The sequence below is a fragment of the Ambystoma mexicanum genome, chromosome 6q (genome assembly GCF_040938575.1).
Source record: "Ambystoma mexicanum isolate Mex_15411 chromosome 6q, UKY_AmexF1_1, whole genome shotgun sequence".
Lineage (NCBI taxonomy): Eukaryota > Metazoa > Chordata > Amphibia > Caudata > Ambystomatidae > Ambystoma > Ambystoma mexicanum.
In genome coordinates, this window is record NC_090937.1 from 1,265,575,622 (window position 1) to 1,265,592,240 (window position 16,619).

The window sequence follows — 16,619 nt, forward strand, 5'->3', positions numbered from 1 at the left end:
TGCTCTAGGCAACAGACTACGGCAAGCAGGGAATATGAGGAGTCCTGGTCAATGTGGCTGTAGTGGATCTTTGTTAATGTTACACCCGATGCAGTGATTTCAGTGCAGCAAGGCTGCTGTTCCTGACTTGGAATTGCTTTTTAGATCTGGAATTAGAGCATTTCGATCATCGGATTTCGTATATACGCTGGGTAAAAATGTCAAGTTGTAAGTTACTAAATTCACTTGCCATCTCGTTTCTATACAGACAGCACACTATTTCTTTCTCACCAAAAGGTAATTCTCACTAGTTAATGGCTAGTGCACATTTTGCATCCTGGTATATACTGTGCCGTGTCTAGACCACTTTTAGCTTGGGCATTCACTTGGGACACCCTTAAGACTAAACTATTGCTTTAGAGTACAGATGGAGAGGAATGTCGTAGGAGGTGTGGGGGACACAGCCTGAAGGTGTTTGGTTATGTGCCCACCCATTGACTTCCCATGGCCATGCTATTCCCTATGACCATTCCACCTAGTTCCTGCATCTCCCGGAAATACCTCCTCATGAGAGCTCTTTGAGCTTGCTTTACTCGAGCCTCAACATCAAACTAAAACGGTCTTCTGAGAGATGACTGAATTGGAGTTGCAAACCTGCTACTGGTGTAATGTTTTACCAAGTCTGCCTTCAGTCACTCGGTTGCACGCTGCATGTCCTTCACTGAAGTCCTGCAAAAAAAAACAAGCCTTGGCAAAGCCAACAGTTTTGGCTTGTGAAGTATTGGGCATTTGCCAGGCACTGCTATTAGGTGCCCAGGTATGCCATTTTGCTCCTGCTTCCTCAATGGCCAGTTAATACCACTACAGTTGTGCCTGGTAAGTCTTGTTCCCATGTCTATACAAAAGCCCGAACTGTTGGCATTGCCAATGCCTGGTAACAAATGTGGCACTTTTTTATTACTGTATTTTTCTAGCGCAAAATATTGGTAGCAATAATAAGTCATGGCTTGTCATGATGCTCCCATTAGTCTGTTCACTTCATATCTAGTATGTTTGTCTAAATTGTTACCTTTTTAATGTATGGCCCCAACTAAATTTGATATGCCTTCCCCTGCTTAGATCCCACAGTGGTGTGTAGAGTACATGCGATCCTTACCTGGCCCAAAGAGAGGCGTTGCCTGCACACAGCCTAGAAGAGTGGCAGCAATGAGTGTGGCGCAAAGAGTTGCTGATGAAATGGATGTAATGTTGGGACAAGAAGTTGGTTATTCCATTCGATTTGAAGACTGCAGCAGTGCAAAAACCATTCTTAAGTATGTATTTCACTTTTTTGGGAAACGTTACATGTACAAGCAACAGTGTTTATTTTTTTTGTTCATATGGTTTGCCACACACATGCGTTCATAAATGTTTATACTATTCCAATCTTGGTTTCCATTTGATAATTTTAATCCACACAATGCTTTCAAAATGTTTTCTGTGGCCACCAAGTTAAGAACTTAAGCATTTTTGTCGATGCAGACATATTTCTAAGCACGGATTTGGGTTTCAAACCCTTTTTGCTCTGCGTGGTCTAGCTTCCAAGACCAGCGCGTTGATGTGTTATCCTCCGTTCACTACATATGACATTCATTGTCCCAACAATCCTTTTAAAGTTCGTTTTCTTTGGTTTACCTGGAAATGTCTGCCAGCTTTATGCACATGTTTGGCATTTCATAATCTGCATAGAGATTTGATGGTGTCTTTGGCAGGAGATTGACCAGATGGTTTAGTACCATTTGTGACCTTGATGGATTATGCTTCATTCCTGAAATGGTTTAGTATGGTTGAGATACCACAAGGACTTGTATCTTGATCCTAATGACAAATTGAACGGGCACTCCAACAAAAGGAACCCTTTGCCTTCCTTTGAAGTCTGACTGTGATGGGGCTAGTGTATATAATTTTTACAATTCAAATTACAGTGCAAACCTAACAAATGTGCAATTGCCAAAACCTTTGTTTTTAAACCTGTAAATAAGCTTTTGTCTTGCTTCCTGTTGGGATAGTTTTTCTGAAGTCCAACGTAAAACCATTCAACTGAGGCAGTGCAAGACTCCACCCTTAGTAGAAGGCTGTCCAACGTAAAACCATTCAATTGAGGCAGTGCAAGACTCCACCCTTAGTATAAGGCTGTACCACCTGAGTTCATGGTAGTGTAGACCAAGCAGCCAGGCTTATCTTAGAAGGGAGAGAGGGCAGTAGAATCAGTACAAGTGAAATTGTAATACAAATGATCCAAAGAAACTCTGAAACACTTTGTATTGTAAAAATAAAGGATGTATTTCAATGTAGGTAGGCCCAGATAAATCTAGGGGGTAAGTAAGTACTAACACATTATATGAAATCGCAATATAAAAACACAACACTATACTTGAAAGTACACACACCCCAAGCATAGACCTTATTTGAAATACCTAACCGTAGTTCTAGGGAAGTCGAAACCGTTTCATACGCATTCCGTATAGGTCAAGCCTATTTTTGGGAGTAAAAACCAATGGTTACTTTTTACAATTACATTCAGTAATGAAATGGCATTGGACCCTTCCAGTTGTATAATGATTCTCAGTACAAATCACTTAACCAGTCAACTGGACAATATACTTTTGGTGAAAAGTGGAACACTTATTGGTGCAGTAAAAACCTAGAACTACTTTTGTGATGACAGTTTTACCAGGTGAGTAAAACCGAAGGATGTAATATACAATTACAGGTGCTTTTGAGATCAGTGAAACACAGATGGAGATGTGCAGTAACTCTTGTAACTTATATTTGGATGGCACAGAGCTAACACAAGGTAAGTAATACCCACATACGTTGTTTAACCTCACAATGAAGGAGAAAGTAAAGCCCAATGTCACACGACTGAATGTCTCAGTTATTCTAGATAGTCAACAACCTAATGCAAATTTATTCTGGACAGGCTAGCAGCACGTCGGGGGAAGCAAGATCCAGCTGGGGGACACGCATACAATTACCCTGCAGGGATAATCTGCTGAAACCAACACTTTACTTTTGGGAAGAGGCACAACCTAATCAGAGGAGGGTAAAATACCTTCACATCTACTTTCTATTAGACTGGCAAAACAGTGGCTAAGGAAGAAAAGATGTTAACTATACTTTTAAGAATAGTGCATCACACATTCAAGATCATTAAGAACTTTTTTAACTGTTAACTCGGAGTTAGTTACCAACCAACTCTTTACAAGTAAGTAACTTTAAAACACTTGTTTTCTTTTCTAGGCAGAAGTCTCAATCCCTTGAACGTCTTTTCCTTATTCTTGGAGCATGAGTGTTCTCAGTGGCAGAAGGGGGGGGGTCACTAGGACTAGTGACCAACAGGCAGTGTCAGAATAGGTTCTTTTTTAGCAAGTCAGAGTTCCTTAGGAAAACTGGGAAAACAGGTGAGTACTTTACTTCTGAGTTAGAAGTGGGTCCAGGGGCTTTGCAAAAGATACCCTAGCAGGATTCTAGCAGTGGGACTGGGTGCACTGGATGAGAGGCCTCCCCATCACAGAAAACAACTCGCAGCTACACAGAAATCCTAACGGGTTTAAGGTAAGTACATACCCAAGCCAACACAGTACCTCAGCATTGAAGATTTTGCAGCAGGAGAACTTCAGGGTCTGCAGCCGAATACCCGATCAGTGGATTCTTTGTCGTGGAGACTGAAAACAAGACCTCAGACGGGACTTTGCAGCAGGGAGCAATGAAGGCTCTAGGCAAGGTTTCTCTCGTGGCTGAATGTGGTTCTGCGGATTTGGCACCATTTCACTGTCGAAGATAAAAATTGCACAAAGGAATTTCCTGCCCTGGATGTCAGGGGAAGGAACAAGAAACGACAAACACTAAAATGGAGAAAAAAAGAAGACTGGGCCATTTTGGTAAAAATTGACACCCTTGGGTCCCTTTACTGCAGCTGTGAACACAGCCCACGGGAAAGGTGCACCAAATTAATACAAGGTATCACTGCCACCAGCCATTGAAGGCAAGCTTGTCACTAACAGAATTGAGTTTTAGTGTGAAAGGGGATACATTGTATCTCCCCAGCACTCCAAATAAGGTTGGATGTGCCCGTTTCAATTGAAATGTAATGTAGTTACTTCCATGTCCCCATTCACGGGAGGCATCAGCAGTTCCTGTGCTTCGTTGTGCAGGGAAGGCACTACCAATTCAAGGCCCTTCCCTTCGGACTGAAGTCGGCACCCAATGTGTTTATGAAGTGCCTTGCACCAGTGGCGGCCCATCTACGTCTGCAAGGTATTCATGTGTACCTCGACCATTGGCTCATCCGGGCCAAGTCGAGGGAAACTGCCGTCGACCACACGGACAGGACTGACTGTCTGGCTGCTGACTGATCTGAGATTCTCCGTGAACTATCCGAAGTACTGCTTGATTCCATCGCAGAATGCTGTTCCTGTGGTCCAGCCTCTTAAGATCGCCACAGTGCGAGCCATCAAGTCACTGCTTGGCATGTCGTCATGTTTCTACCTGATCAGGCTCTGTAGGTTGCAGAAGCAACCCTTCCTAGAATTCCTGGACGCCCAGTAGATCCAAGTGTCTGAAAGCTTCACAGACAGGATTGTGCTCAACGAGGAGTTCCGTCGAGCAATGGTTGTGGCGCGTGCGCTCCAATGACGCGGGCAAAGCTTCCAGAGCCCCCCATACCAGGAGACTGTCACCACGGATGCTCCCTGTAGGGCTGGGGAGCCCACACCGGACGTCACCACGTGGCGGCTGGAGCGATCATTACATCAGTGTCCTGGAACTGCGGGCAGTGTTCTGGTTCCTCAAGTGGTTCCTTCCGTTCCTCAAGGGCAAAGTGGTGCAGGACTTCACAGACAATACCACCACAATGTTCTACATCAGGAAACCGGGGGGCACCAGATCCCCAGTGCTCTCCAGACAGGCGCAGGACCTGTGGCACTGGGCCATCCCCCAGGGGATGTTTCTCATTCCTTTTCACTTAGCGGGAGTCGAACAGCTGCCGACTCGCAGCAGGGACCTGCGCTCTTGCCATGAGTGGGAGCTTCAGCAGGCTCAAGTGGGCAACCTCTTCCTCAGGTGGGGCAGACCCCAGATCGATCGGTTTGTGACGGTGACAAACACAAAGTGCCAGAGAATTGCCTGCAGGTTTCACCAGCTTGGGAGCATGCAGGACGCCTTCTTCCCGTGGGAAGGCCTGTTCCTATACGCGTTCCCGCTGTTGCCTCTACTACGAGTCTGCAGTCAACTCAAACGGTGCCAGTGCAGGATGATCCCCATCGCCCCGCCGAGGCTGATTAGGAACCCGGACCTTCTCAACCTGTCTGTCGCCTTCAATCTACCAGTGGTAGCGGATCTGCTCACCAGAGAAAGATACGCAATCCTGCACCATGACCCAGAATCGCTGAACCTGAAGGCCTGGCTCCTGCAGCCTTTGAGTTTGGTTGGTAAGAGCTACCAGCGGACTACAGGGAAGTCCTTGCCAGGGCATAATCGACTTGTAAGTGCTACGGGCACAAGTGGAAGCGTTTTGTGACTTGGTGCCAGTCGCAGAAGATCAACAACCCAGTGATCCTTCCATATTTGTTGGCGAAGGTGGGGCTGGCGCACATCTCCCTCAAAGTGCATCTGGTGGGTATCTCCCACTACACCAGGTCTCCGGGACGGTCTTTGCGTCGGTCGCACTGTCTAGTCAAGGAGTTCTCAAAGGACTGTTTCTATCGTTCCCGCCGGTGAAGGCGCGTGCCTTGGCGTGGGGAATCAAAGTGGTGCTGATGAGGCTCATGGGGGGGGGTGTCCCCCTTGAGCATATGCATCAAGCTTCTCAAGTCTTTTTCGTGGAAGACTGCTTTTCTTGTGGCCATCACCTCTGCCAGGAGGGCAGGTGAGATTCAGGCCCTATCCGGCAAGCAACCGTATCTGACTTTCCACGAGACGAGGGTGGTGCTGCGGATGCACCCCTCCTTCATGCCACTGGTCCCGTCATAATTCCATATCAACAAACCTTTGATGCTCCCCGTGTTTTTTTGGACTCCTTCGGCGCCGGCTGGAAGGACTTTGCTCTTGCAGGATCTGGGTGTGCTCTTAAGTTCTATGTGGCACGCACCAATAATTTCCAGAAGACGTTACAACTTTTCCTGAACTTTGGTCCTGTGAACCATGGGAAAGCTTTGTCCAAGGTTTCCATTTCCAGGTGGTTCTCCGGCTGCATCACTCAATGTCACCAGTTAGCCAACCGACTGTTATCCGGCCGTCGGAGCCCATTCCACCAGAGCGATCGCTGCGACAACGGCATTCCTGTCTGCTGTGCCCCTGCTGGACATCTGCGGGGCTGGTAGGTGGAGATCTATGCACACCTACCTTCACGAGATTCTACTGCGTCGACAGGGATTCCAGAGCGGAATCCAGGGTTGGGCAAGCAGTGTTGCGCAAACCTGTTCGCTTGAAGGGGAGCCTGGTCTGGAGGTAAGAGTAATTGCTTCTGTTGAGCCTTGAAATCTCCCGTGGTTGTGTATGTATGTACTGCTATGTATTCATTGTTCATAAGCATCTGAATCCTTGCCAGACCCCATGCTGGAGAAGGAACAAGTTACTTACCTGCAGCTCTTCTTGGTCATACTGCCAATTTACATGCTATCAAATCTGAAGATGGCTGCCAGAGGAGGGGCTTAGGCGGAGGGCAGTCATTGGCCTGGGGCAGTATGACCCAGAGCTCAGTGATTGGTTTATCGGAGAAAGACAGTTTGTAAGTGAAACTTTTTTTCTTTTTCTGAGTATTCCCAGCCTGACGAATATTCATGAGCATGTGAATCCATGCCAGACCATGCTGGAGAACAATAGTTACAGGTAAGTAACTTGTTCATGCATGCCCTCAAACTCTCAATTTAGCAGCCTGGCTCCTGAGATCATAGAGTTCGGGCACCTCCAACTCCCTCAAAGATGTTTGGACATACTCTGGAAAGCATTGAAACCTAACACCAGGCTTTGCTACTCCAGTAAATGGAAGCGCTTTGCCATCTGGTGAAATGGCAAAGGCATCAAACCTATATAATGCCCACCTAACCATATAAAGGTCCACTTAGCTGTGCTTTCGGCGTACACCAACTAGAGAAAGATTCCAACGCCTCTGAGAGATCTGGGAACCACTGTCTAGATCCCTTGAGAACTGTTGCCCTCGGTCTACAACAAAATAACACCAACAACTATTTTCTGGAAAAATATATAAGTTTTATTACAAAAAAATTCTAAAAACTCAAATACATATCCAGCACATTAATCCTCAGTCTTTTGAACAAGGAAAAAACATAATCCTCTTATTTGTATGAGATTCTAGATTAGACATCGTTTTACATCTATTATGGATGCTAACAATGCAAATTGTCTGATTTGTCGTCCTGATTTTAGACAAATTTTTGTTTTGGTTGTAGTTTTGATTACGTATGGACCCACATTTTGTCCTCAGTACTCTTCCCTTGTTTATTAATGGTGTTGGTTTCTACAACATATAGGTAAGCATACTAATGTACATCAGATTTTGTCTGGGTCCCATTTTAGGTTCACTGCTTCATTTTTTCCTTTTCCCCTCCCTTTTGTGGTTTTTTTTCCTTGCTCAAAAGACTGAGTATTAATGTGCTGGATATGTATTTTAGTTTTTAGACATTTTTTGTAATAAAACAGACAGTTATATATTTTTCCAGAAAATAGGTGTTGGTTTTATTTTGTTGTAGACCAAGAGCGACCGTTCTCAAGGGATCTAGACCGTGGTTCCCAGAGCTCTAAGGGAGAATCATGAGCGACGTTTAGGATCTTTCTGTAGTTGGTATTTGTTGCAAGGGGCACGGTCTTAACCTCCAAATCCTTAAAAAAAAGTGATTTCATAGTTGTGTAGCTTTCGGCGTACACCACATCCCAGAGCAAGGTTTTGTGCTGGAAAATTCCAGTAATTAAAGCACTCCTGGAAGGGGTAACGAGGCTTCATCTCCCTATTTCGAACCCAACTCCTGGGTGGGACCTAAATGTTCTTACCAGACTAATGGGGCCTTCCTTTGAACCAATGCACAAGGCTAGCCTTAAAGCACTCGCCTACAAGATCCTAGTGGCGATCACCTCTATAACGAGCTAGTGAACTGCAGGCCCTTTCAGTTCAAGACCAATTTGTTACGATTTACTAAGACGATGTGGTTTTGGGCGCACAACCACGCGTTGCACCCAAAGTTATCTCAATGTTCCATGTAAACCAATCCATAGGACTACACACCTTTTTTCAAAACCCCACTAAAGTTATGGAAAGAAGCTTCCCCACACGATGCGAGGAGAGCGGTTATCTATTATCTGGAAAAGACAAAGCCACTAAGGAAAAGAAACCAGTTCTTTCTTTCAGTGCCATCTGGTGCCGAAGGGGACCCTGTCTCTAAATCAGCCATCTCAAAGTGGATCGTAAACTGCATCACACTGTTTCTCTCTTGCCAAGAGAGATTTACCCTTCACGCCTAGAGCACACTGTTCTTGGGGCACTGGGGCTACCCTAGCATTCATTGCAAATGTTCCTCTCGTTCATTTGCAAAGCAGCAAACTGAGGTTCTGTACACCCCTTTACACAACACTGCTGCCTAGATACACACTGTAGGTCTTATTCTCAGGTGGGACAAGCAGTGCTATGACCTCTTTGCTACTGTTCCTTCACACATCATACCATCATCTCTGGGTACTGCTCGCTAGTCTATGCACAGCATGCGATTCTTAGCAGACTCACAAGCATCAGAAGAAAGGCATTTCTCACTGTTATAGCATTTCTGATGATTGTATCTGCTTAGATTCACATGCGCCCACCCTTCTTTCCCCTCGTGGAGTAGAAGGTACATGGACATCGTACACCTTCACACTTCTGTACTTGCTCACGCTGGCTATAAGGCCCCCTCAAGGCAGAAATGAAACACAACCAGAGGGACCTCTACACGTGAGGGATTTTGGGTAGACTACACCACGTTAGGGATAGTGTTAGTCCCTCATGCCGATATCCTCATTTGACGTTCAGAAGAAAGATGCAATATTCTGCGATTCCCGCTAGATGTCGGACTATATGCGCAGCATTTCAATCTAAGTAGATACAATCATCAGCAATGTAGCAAAGATTCCCCTTCTTGATAATTTCAGGATGTGATGTCTATAATTGAGCATTTTGGCGATAATTTGCGTGGCAGGGCGCCTGGTCTAGGAACCGGGGCAAGGGTGTGGTGTGCATGTTGCACCAAGAAATGAGCCGAGGAGGCGGCTGCTTCAAATAGTTTTCAAAAGTCTCATTAAAGGGTTCCATCAGGCCCTTGCATGCTGCCTCTGGCACACAGACTATGCGCAAATTCTTTCTCCATGAGTGTGATTTTTAGATCCTCGCATTTGCATCCATCTTGGGTTCCGTTTTCAAGCCAGCAATGTCGCGGTCATGTTTACCCACCTTGTCCTCTACTTCGCTGATTCGATTCTGGTCTCCGCCTCGTCCATACGTCCACTCTCCTTCTCTAGCTTGGATTTTAGAGACCCAATTGTAGCAACTGTCATCCAATTTGACATTTACTGCCATGAATCCGCTTTGCATGACTGTTGGGGTGTTGCTGGTTGTTGTTTCTGATCCGCTTACCCAGGGCAGGTCTGACACCCCTTGGGTGGGGGGCTGGGGATATTTGCACAATTGCCCGAAAACATTCGATTCATTTTTGGACTTTTTTTTTCCAGTCAAATTTAATTAAATATATGGGGGTGGGGTAAGGGTATAGATTAGGTTGAGGGCAAGCGGGGGTGGCGGTGCGGGGAGGGGTCTCACCCCTTATTTTTGAGCAAAAAAAGTCAAGTTAGATCAAATGTGATTGGGTCAAAACCAGGCTGGGAGCTGATGGAGTCCATTGGGCCTTTTTATTTTTTTCCCAGCGCCTTTTCTCATTCTCTGTGGTTGCGTTTGACAAAAGATCCGAAGTTGCCCAGAATGTTGCTGGTCCCTATCCCGGCTAGAGGTCAGCCTCGTGTCCTCTTGTGTCAGGGTTCCTGCGTTGCTCGGCACTTCAGGGGATCTTGTTTTATTGTGCAGTTTCTTGGGTTTTGATTGTGGTCCTCCTGTGATGGTCTGCGTTACTGGGTGAGCCACCTCACTGATCCGGATGGCTTTTGCTTTGTGGGTTTGGCATTTTGACGAGACCACGTCCCAGAAATATGCTTGTGGCCTGATATTATTTTCAAGGTGTCACCTCACCCGCATTTTATTATATTGGAGCCTCAGGGGCACTACTGACAAATTTAGTGCTGTCTCATGTCATTCCAGGGGCTTCACTTTGAGGTACTGAGGTCATGCACGTTGGGGAGAGGCAGGAGTGGCCTGCATGGGTAGGAGCTTTGATTTATGGGGTGCCTTCTGTGACATATCTCCTGGAGCCTTCCTTGCTGTGGCTCCAATTAGACTATTACAGCGGTGCAGCACATGTGTTGCGATCATGCACTGCGTTTTGGAACAGTCCTCTACATTTGCTTTAAATGGGTTCACTTAGTGCTTGATATGCGCCCCCTTTGCCGATGGCGCGTGCGGTGGAGAGGTGGAGGAGCACCCTGGGACACGCAGTGACGAGCACCCAATTCAGGAGGCAGGGGATGTCCAGGAAGGGCCAGCTATGACAGCTACTGTTGCTGTCGGTGCCCGGCTTTGAAGGTTTCCCTGGTGGCTGTCGCTGTCGAATCTAGTTTCGCGGCTGTCCGGTACGGAACTTTGTTGCTTCCTCCGCTCGGCCCTCGATCGGTGCATTCTTGCTCCTCCCTCTTATGCGCAGCCAGCGCCAGCCTGTGGTTAGAACGTCTCATCCTGTTTCTGGAGGTATGGGTTGGCCTCGGAGCGCGCCTTGCACCACAGTATTTGTGTTCTGCCTAATCTCTGCCTTCATTGCTGTTAGAGAGACCAGTTTTCGCCCGTTGCTGCCATAGGTTAGCTTGCTTCTGACCCTAAAATCAGGAAGATGTGTAGCACTTCTAAGGATTATTTATGCTCAGGATGTTGCCTATCGCAAAGTTTCTCGTCTAGGCAACCATTCTCTTCGCAACAGTGCCATGTGCATAGACATTCTAAAGGTGGCAAGGGCTCTGTCCACTAATCGCTCCAATCGGAGTAAGTGGCAAAAGTTCTGTAACTGGTGTGCGCAATGAACAGATAGTAGGTTCCTCTCAGCGAGTCCAGAGGCTATCCTTCCATATCTGTTGCCATTGGTGGCAGAAGGGCACTTCAATTAAAGTGCACCTGGCGGCCATCTCCAGGTATATCCAGGAAAGAAGGAAAAATGTCCTATAGTGTTTAATCTTATTCGTATGGTGGTGTCGTGATTTAGGCCCATTAAGGTTGCCAGGAGACTTTAGAATTCTCCACTGATCTAGTTTACTCCATTATAGATTTCTGTTTATAGTATCAAAAGCTCTTGATAGATCTAACCATGCTCTGTCCTTGTTTTTTGTGTGATTTGCTAGAGATCACTGACATTATTCCATTGAGGGAGTTAGAGAGTCCCTTACAAAACCCAGTTTGGAATATACTTTATCTTTGTGCGGTCTAAGTTTCTCAGAACCACAGAGACCAATATCTTTCCGTCCACATCTAGAAGGGCGATCATTTTCTTGATCTTACCGCCCTTCTGATGTATAGGGATGATAACTGCGCTCTTCCGGGGACTTGGGGTGTCTGAATTCTTAAAGATTCATTTAAAACCGCAGTTAAAATGGTTGACCATAATTTGATTGTTTTAAGAATTTAGGGCCAGGAGCTCTGGAGGCAGAAGACTTCACAATTAATTCTGCAATTAGGTCTTTATCAAAGTATAGGTTTTCGGGTTTTGTAAATATGAAGTTTCCAGTTTGTCGCTTTAAGATATGTTACGTACACCAAGTGTTGGTGTTCACATTACTTTGAATTTGAGATTGGATGTGTTGCATGTCATTTATAATGTTCCCAAAACTGCTTGTGTTTTTGGAGATTAAGGTGTTTATTTCTCTTTGGAGGCGCAGGTGTCTATGACCTCTTGGCCAATTTCTGTAGTTTGAGGGCTTTCTCTTCTATCTTTCTGTGTAAGTGGGACATTTTGGTGTGTCTTAGATTATGAATGGTTTTTCTCAGGTCTGCCTTCTTTTGCCATGATATTGCATCAATAACATGGGCGTGTTTTTTAGGGCACCTGGCCCGATAGTTAGGCTCATCTGTTTTACACAGAAAATGTGTAAGTGTTCGGGTTGCTGATTTTACTTACAAATTTCTGTGCATTTTGCATTAAATCTTTTTCTGGTTTAGTATTTAGAATTTTTCCATTATGTTTGAATTTCTTGATTGTTTTTATTACTTGTCTTACATTTCTTATTATTCAATTTAATCGTTCAATTCAAATTCGCAGAGTTGTTTATGATCACTAGAGCCACGACTTAGGGCTTCCTATGGTATTGCGCCATTATAAAACACTTCCATGAATCAGGCCCTTAGGGTGTCAGTGTGTGCAGCAATTAAACCGGTCAAGGGAAAGGAAGAGCTAGTCCAAAATGGAATGACTTTTCCTGCATGCCCACTTTGGGAATGCTGGAACATCACCTTTGATATTGCCATGAACCATTTTCAAATCCCAATCCTGAAAAACTTTTAACCATTTTTCCCATTTATCGAGGGTTCTTCTTAAGCAATCTATTTGCTGTTTCCTTTTAGAGTTGTATACATTGAGCATTTAGGTCACCCAGTAACAAAATACCTGCCCCCACATATATTGTTGCCTTACCTTAAAAAGTAAGGCAGCTAATGAGTCCTGGAAGTTAGTTGGATTTGAATTTGCGGGGTTCCATTACTTAGTTATAACAACGCCAGCAGAAGAATCTTTAGAGATGAACAAGATCTTTGCTGCAGGGATACCTAGGTGCTCAGTAGGAATCCTTTCTAAAGATTGAATCTTGGCGGTTTTTACTGATCTCAGAACACCGGCAGGTCGGCCCAGGTTTCCTCTTATGGCTAATTCTTCTGTTGTACTGAAAGCGTCTTAAGCGTTCGACTAGCCAAGTTTCTTGAAAGATTGGGTCACAGTGGCCAAATATTTCGTCCTTCAGATTACAGCCTGAAGGAACCAGAACCCAAGATCCTTAGCTCACTCACGCCTAAAGTTTTTTATTTTCCTACAGTTTCTCGTATACAAAGCTAATTATTTCTGGTGCTATTTCCCACATCACTGTTTTTTATTGATTTCATTTTTTTATGTTGCATCTCGCTCGAAGACTTGGGTAACTAATATTGACTTAAATATTGACGTTGTGACTTAACACATTTACAGATTACATGCATCTTTGCTCCTGAGGAAGGGAAGTGGTTCGAAACACGTTGAGCTATGCAGAAATCAACACTCTGCTGCTGGATTTGATGAGCATTGTTGTGTAATTTCCTTTGGTTTGAATATACATTTTAGTAATTTCTTCCTAAAACTTTTAACCTCTAAATCATATTTAACTTAACTATACAGCTGACCTTGTTTTTTTTTACAATACTTGGGTGTACAGGGGAGAGTGATGGTCTTAGAAATGGCTGAGCAAGTAGGAAGCCAAGTCTAACATCAAAACATGTGTGGCTCAAGCCTATACTAAGAGTTGGAACCCTACATGTGTGGCTCAGGCCTATACTAAGAGTTGGAGCCCTGTGTTCCCAAGTGTGAGTCTTCACAAGTCCTACTTTAGTAAAATTACTCAATAGAAATCTTCCACAACACATAACCGCCACCCTTTTTGAAAATGCTTCTTGCCGAGAAGGGAATGTCATGGTGTGCTTGTTTGTATTGAGCACATTTATAAGTCTGGAACTCTAAGGTCTACAGATTCTGTTCTCTCTATTGAGCAGCTTGACACTTTATTATTCTTGTGTATTTTTTCACTTTTTCTTGTAACTAGGTACATGACTGATGGTATGTTACTGCGTGAAGCTATGAACGATCCATTGCTGGAGAGGTATGGTGTTATTATTCTTGATGAGGCTCATGAAAGAACATTGGCAACTGATATTCTAATGGGTGTCCTGAAGGAGGTTGTGAGGCAAAGAAATGATTTAAAGGTAAAAAGTAATACTTTTCTTTTAACTTGCCCTTTGTTCCTTCATTTATGCTGTTGCTTGTCTTTCTACTAATCGTTTAGAGCCATAATCAAGAAGCAGTTGGTGAAGTGTGCTACTGATTTTTCACTGGTTCTGCTGAAAACTAGGTTTCATCAGTGTCAAAATAAGATTGAAGTACATCGCATCAGAAACTAATTTTAATGTTGCACGTGTTGACCATTTTTCACTCACCAGTGAAGAGGGCTGGTGAGTGGAACATTTTAGTGATGGCCTACAGGCTTCTACAATGTTTCTGAGCTGCTGCCTTGTGCCGGTCTACCTCCCCTGATTTTACTGTTGCTGGGACAGGACTTTTCAGCTTGAGAAAACCCACATGGTGACAGAGTTGGTCTGATTCTGTTGGGCGATGCTCTAATGGGGTTCTGGGAATGACTGGTTCTTTCTCTCATCCTGGTTTTCCCAATGATCTGCTCTGTGTGTATGATATACGATTTTGAATGGTTTACTGCTTTTGAACTTGATGTGCCAGAAGTTGCAGAGTCAGGCAGACTGCTTTGCTGCTCAGTAGGCTTTGCCAGAGGGGATGCAGTGCCATCCTGGAGTTGCCAATAGCTGAGAAATACGTAAACTATTTACGTAGGTGAGCAAAGTGACTTTCTCTCTTCTGTTGGTTTCAACCTCTTCAAGTTTTGGTCTGGGATCTACCCAAGCTTTACGAGAATCGCAACCCTTGGCCTGAGTGGGTGGGTTGAAAAGCCCTAAAGTGGCCACTTGTTTGGGTATGCTGAACTTCTCCAGCATGGGGTCTGGCATGGATTCACATGCTCATGAATATTCCCCGTCAGGCTGGGAATCCTCGGTAAAGAAAAAACCAGTATCAGTTTCGTTTCTGATCTGTCTTTCGTAGTAATAACCAATCACTGGTCTCTGCGTCATACTGACCACAGCCAATGACTGCCCTCTACCTAAGCACCGCCTCTGGCAGCCATCTTCAGATTTTTACCGCACGTTCATGTGTTGGGATCCTCGTGCTATTGCTCTCGAGCGTTAGTGCTAATTTTTTCACATTTTTCTCAAAAACTTCGTTTTTTCGGTCAAAAGAGCCTCAAGCTCCACCGACTCTCCGATCAACGGGGACCCGTGTCGGATTCGTCTGCGCCCCTCAAGGGTGAAGATTTCGTCGAGCTACGCTTTTGGAGGACTCCAGAAGCTTCTCAGGCCCGGACATGGCCCAGGAGAAGGGAAGCTCGACGCACGGAAAGCTGTTCAGGATCTGCCCTGGATGCCAGCTGCAGAACGTCTCTAAGGAGGACGAACACTCCTTTTGTCTCTACTGCTTACATGAGGACAAGACGCACGTGGAGAAGGACTGTGTGTTTTGCGGCAATATGTCGGAGCGGACCATGAAGGACCGCCATCAACGTCTCGCCAACTGGCTGGAAGGGAAGAGCCCGTCAGGCGAGAAGAAGAGGAAGAAATCCGAGCGGTCTTCTAAGACCTTTGAGGACGCCCCGGCGACGAGGGTCCAACACAAGGCCAAGCACCGCGAGTCCGCTGGCACCGGGAGCGCCGAACGGTCGGGCTCTACGGGCGACAGGCAGGGCGCACCCTCCCCGGCACCATCAACCACGAGCCAACGCTCTGGGTCGGGTAAGAGGAAGGGCGAGCACCCGGCGAAGCTCCTGGAGAGGCCCCGGTCGAGCTCGAAGGCCCCATCGGAGGGGGAGCGAGGCAGTGTCCCCCCCCCCCCCCCTCAAGGATAAGGCGGTGAGCGCACCTAAGGTGGTGAAGGCCTTAATCCATCCGGCCAAGCCCTCTATCGATACTGTCGCGGCGGCCCTGGCTCAGCCTGTGGAGGCTACACCAGTGGTGGCGACCTCGGGGCTCAGTCTCCCTGCCACCTCGGAGGGAGTCCTCTTTTGTGCCCATCGATAGGACCCCCGTGAAATCCCCGGCGGGGAAGAAAAAGGGGGGGGCAGGGCGTCGTCGTAGATTCGGCCTCAACCTCCGACGAAGAGCTGATCGAGGTCTTAAGCCACGGCCTTGGCGTGGAAGAAGACCGGCCACGTCGAGGGTGCCGACGGGGCCCCTGATCGCCCGTCGGATTCCCCTCTGCCAGCGCCGCAAGACAACTCGGCGGCCATTTTGTTGGCTATACAGTCCTTATGCTCAGAGATAAGGACGAGACTACCGTTGCCGACGGAGGAACCGCTCCCGTCGGGGGATCCTGAACCGGGACCTTCTGGTGTTCCCCCGCCCAAGAAAAGGATGATTCACCCTCCACCTCCTTTTCAGCCGTCGCGCCCCGTCCAGCCCTCCTCCCCGTCCACCCGAGGGGATGATACGGGGACTGACACGGCAGCGACGGGTACGGACGACGAGGTATACGACGAGGATCTACCGTCGTCCCCTCCCACCAGGGCTTCTCCGCCCGACGAGATTGGATCGTTCCACTCCATGATCGCCAGGGCATCCGAGCTTTTCCAACTCTGCCCTGAGGAGAAGAAAAAGGAAGGATTCCTTTATC

At 46.3% G+C, this 16,619-nt stretch overlaps 1 protein-coding gene across 2 annotated transcripts in view; it reads left to right on the top strand.

Moving 5' to 3' along the window:
• The window catches only part of DHX15 (DEAH-box helicase 15), a 346,647-nt gene that overhangs the window by 92,598 nt on the left and 237,430 nt on the right, over positions 1-16,619 (top strand). For both annotated transcript variants that reach the window (XM_069631877.1, XM_069631876.1), the window contains exons 3-4: positions 1,099-1,292; positions 13,933-14,092. In XM_069631877.1, coding sequence (XP_069487978.1) covers positions 1,099-1,292; positions 13,933-14,092 — 354 coding nt within the window. The remainder of the gene's footprint in view (positions 1-1,098; positions 1,293-13,932; positions 14,093-16,619) is intronic.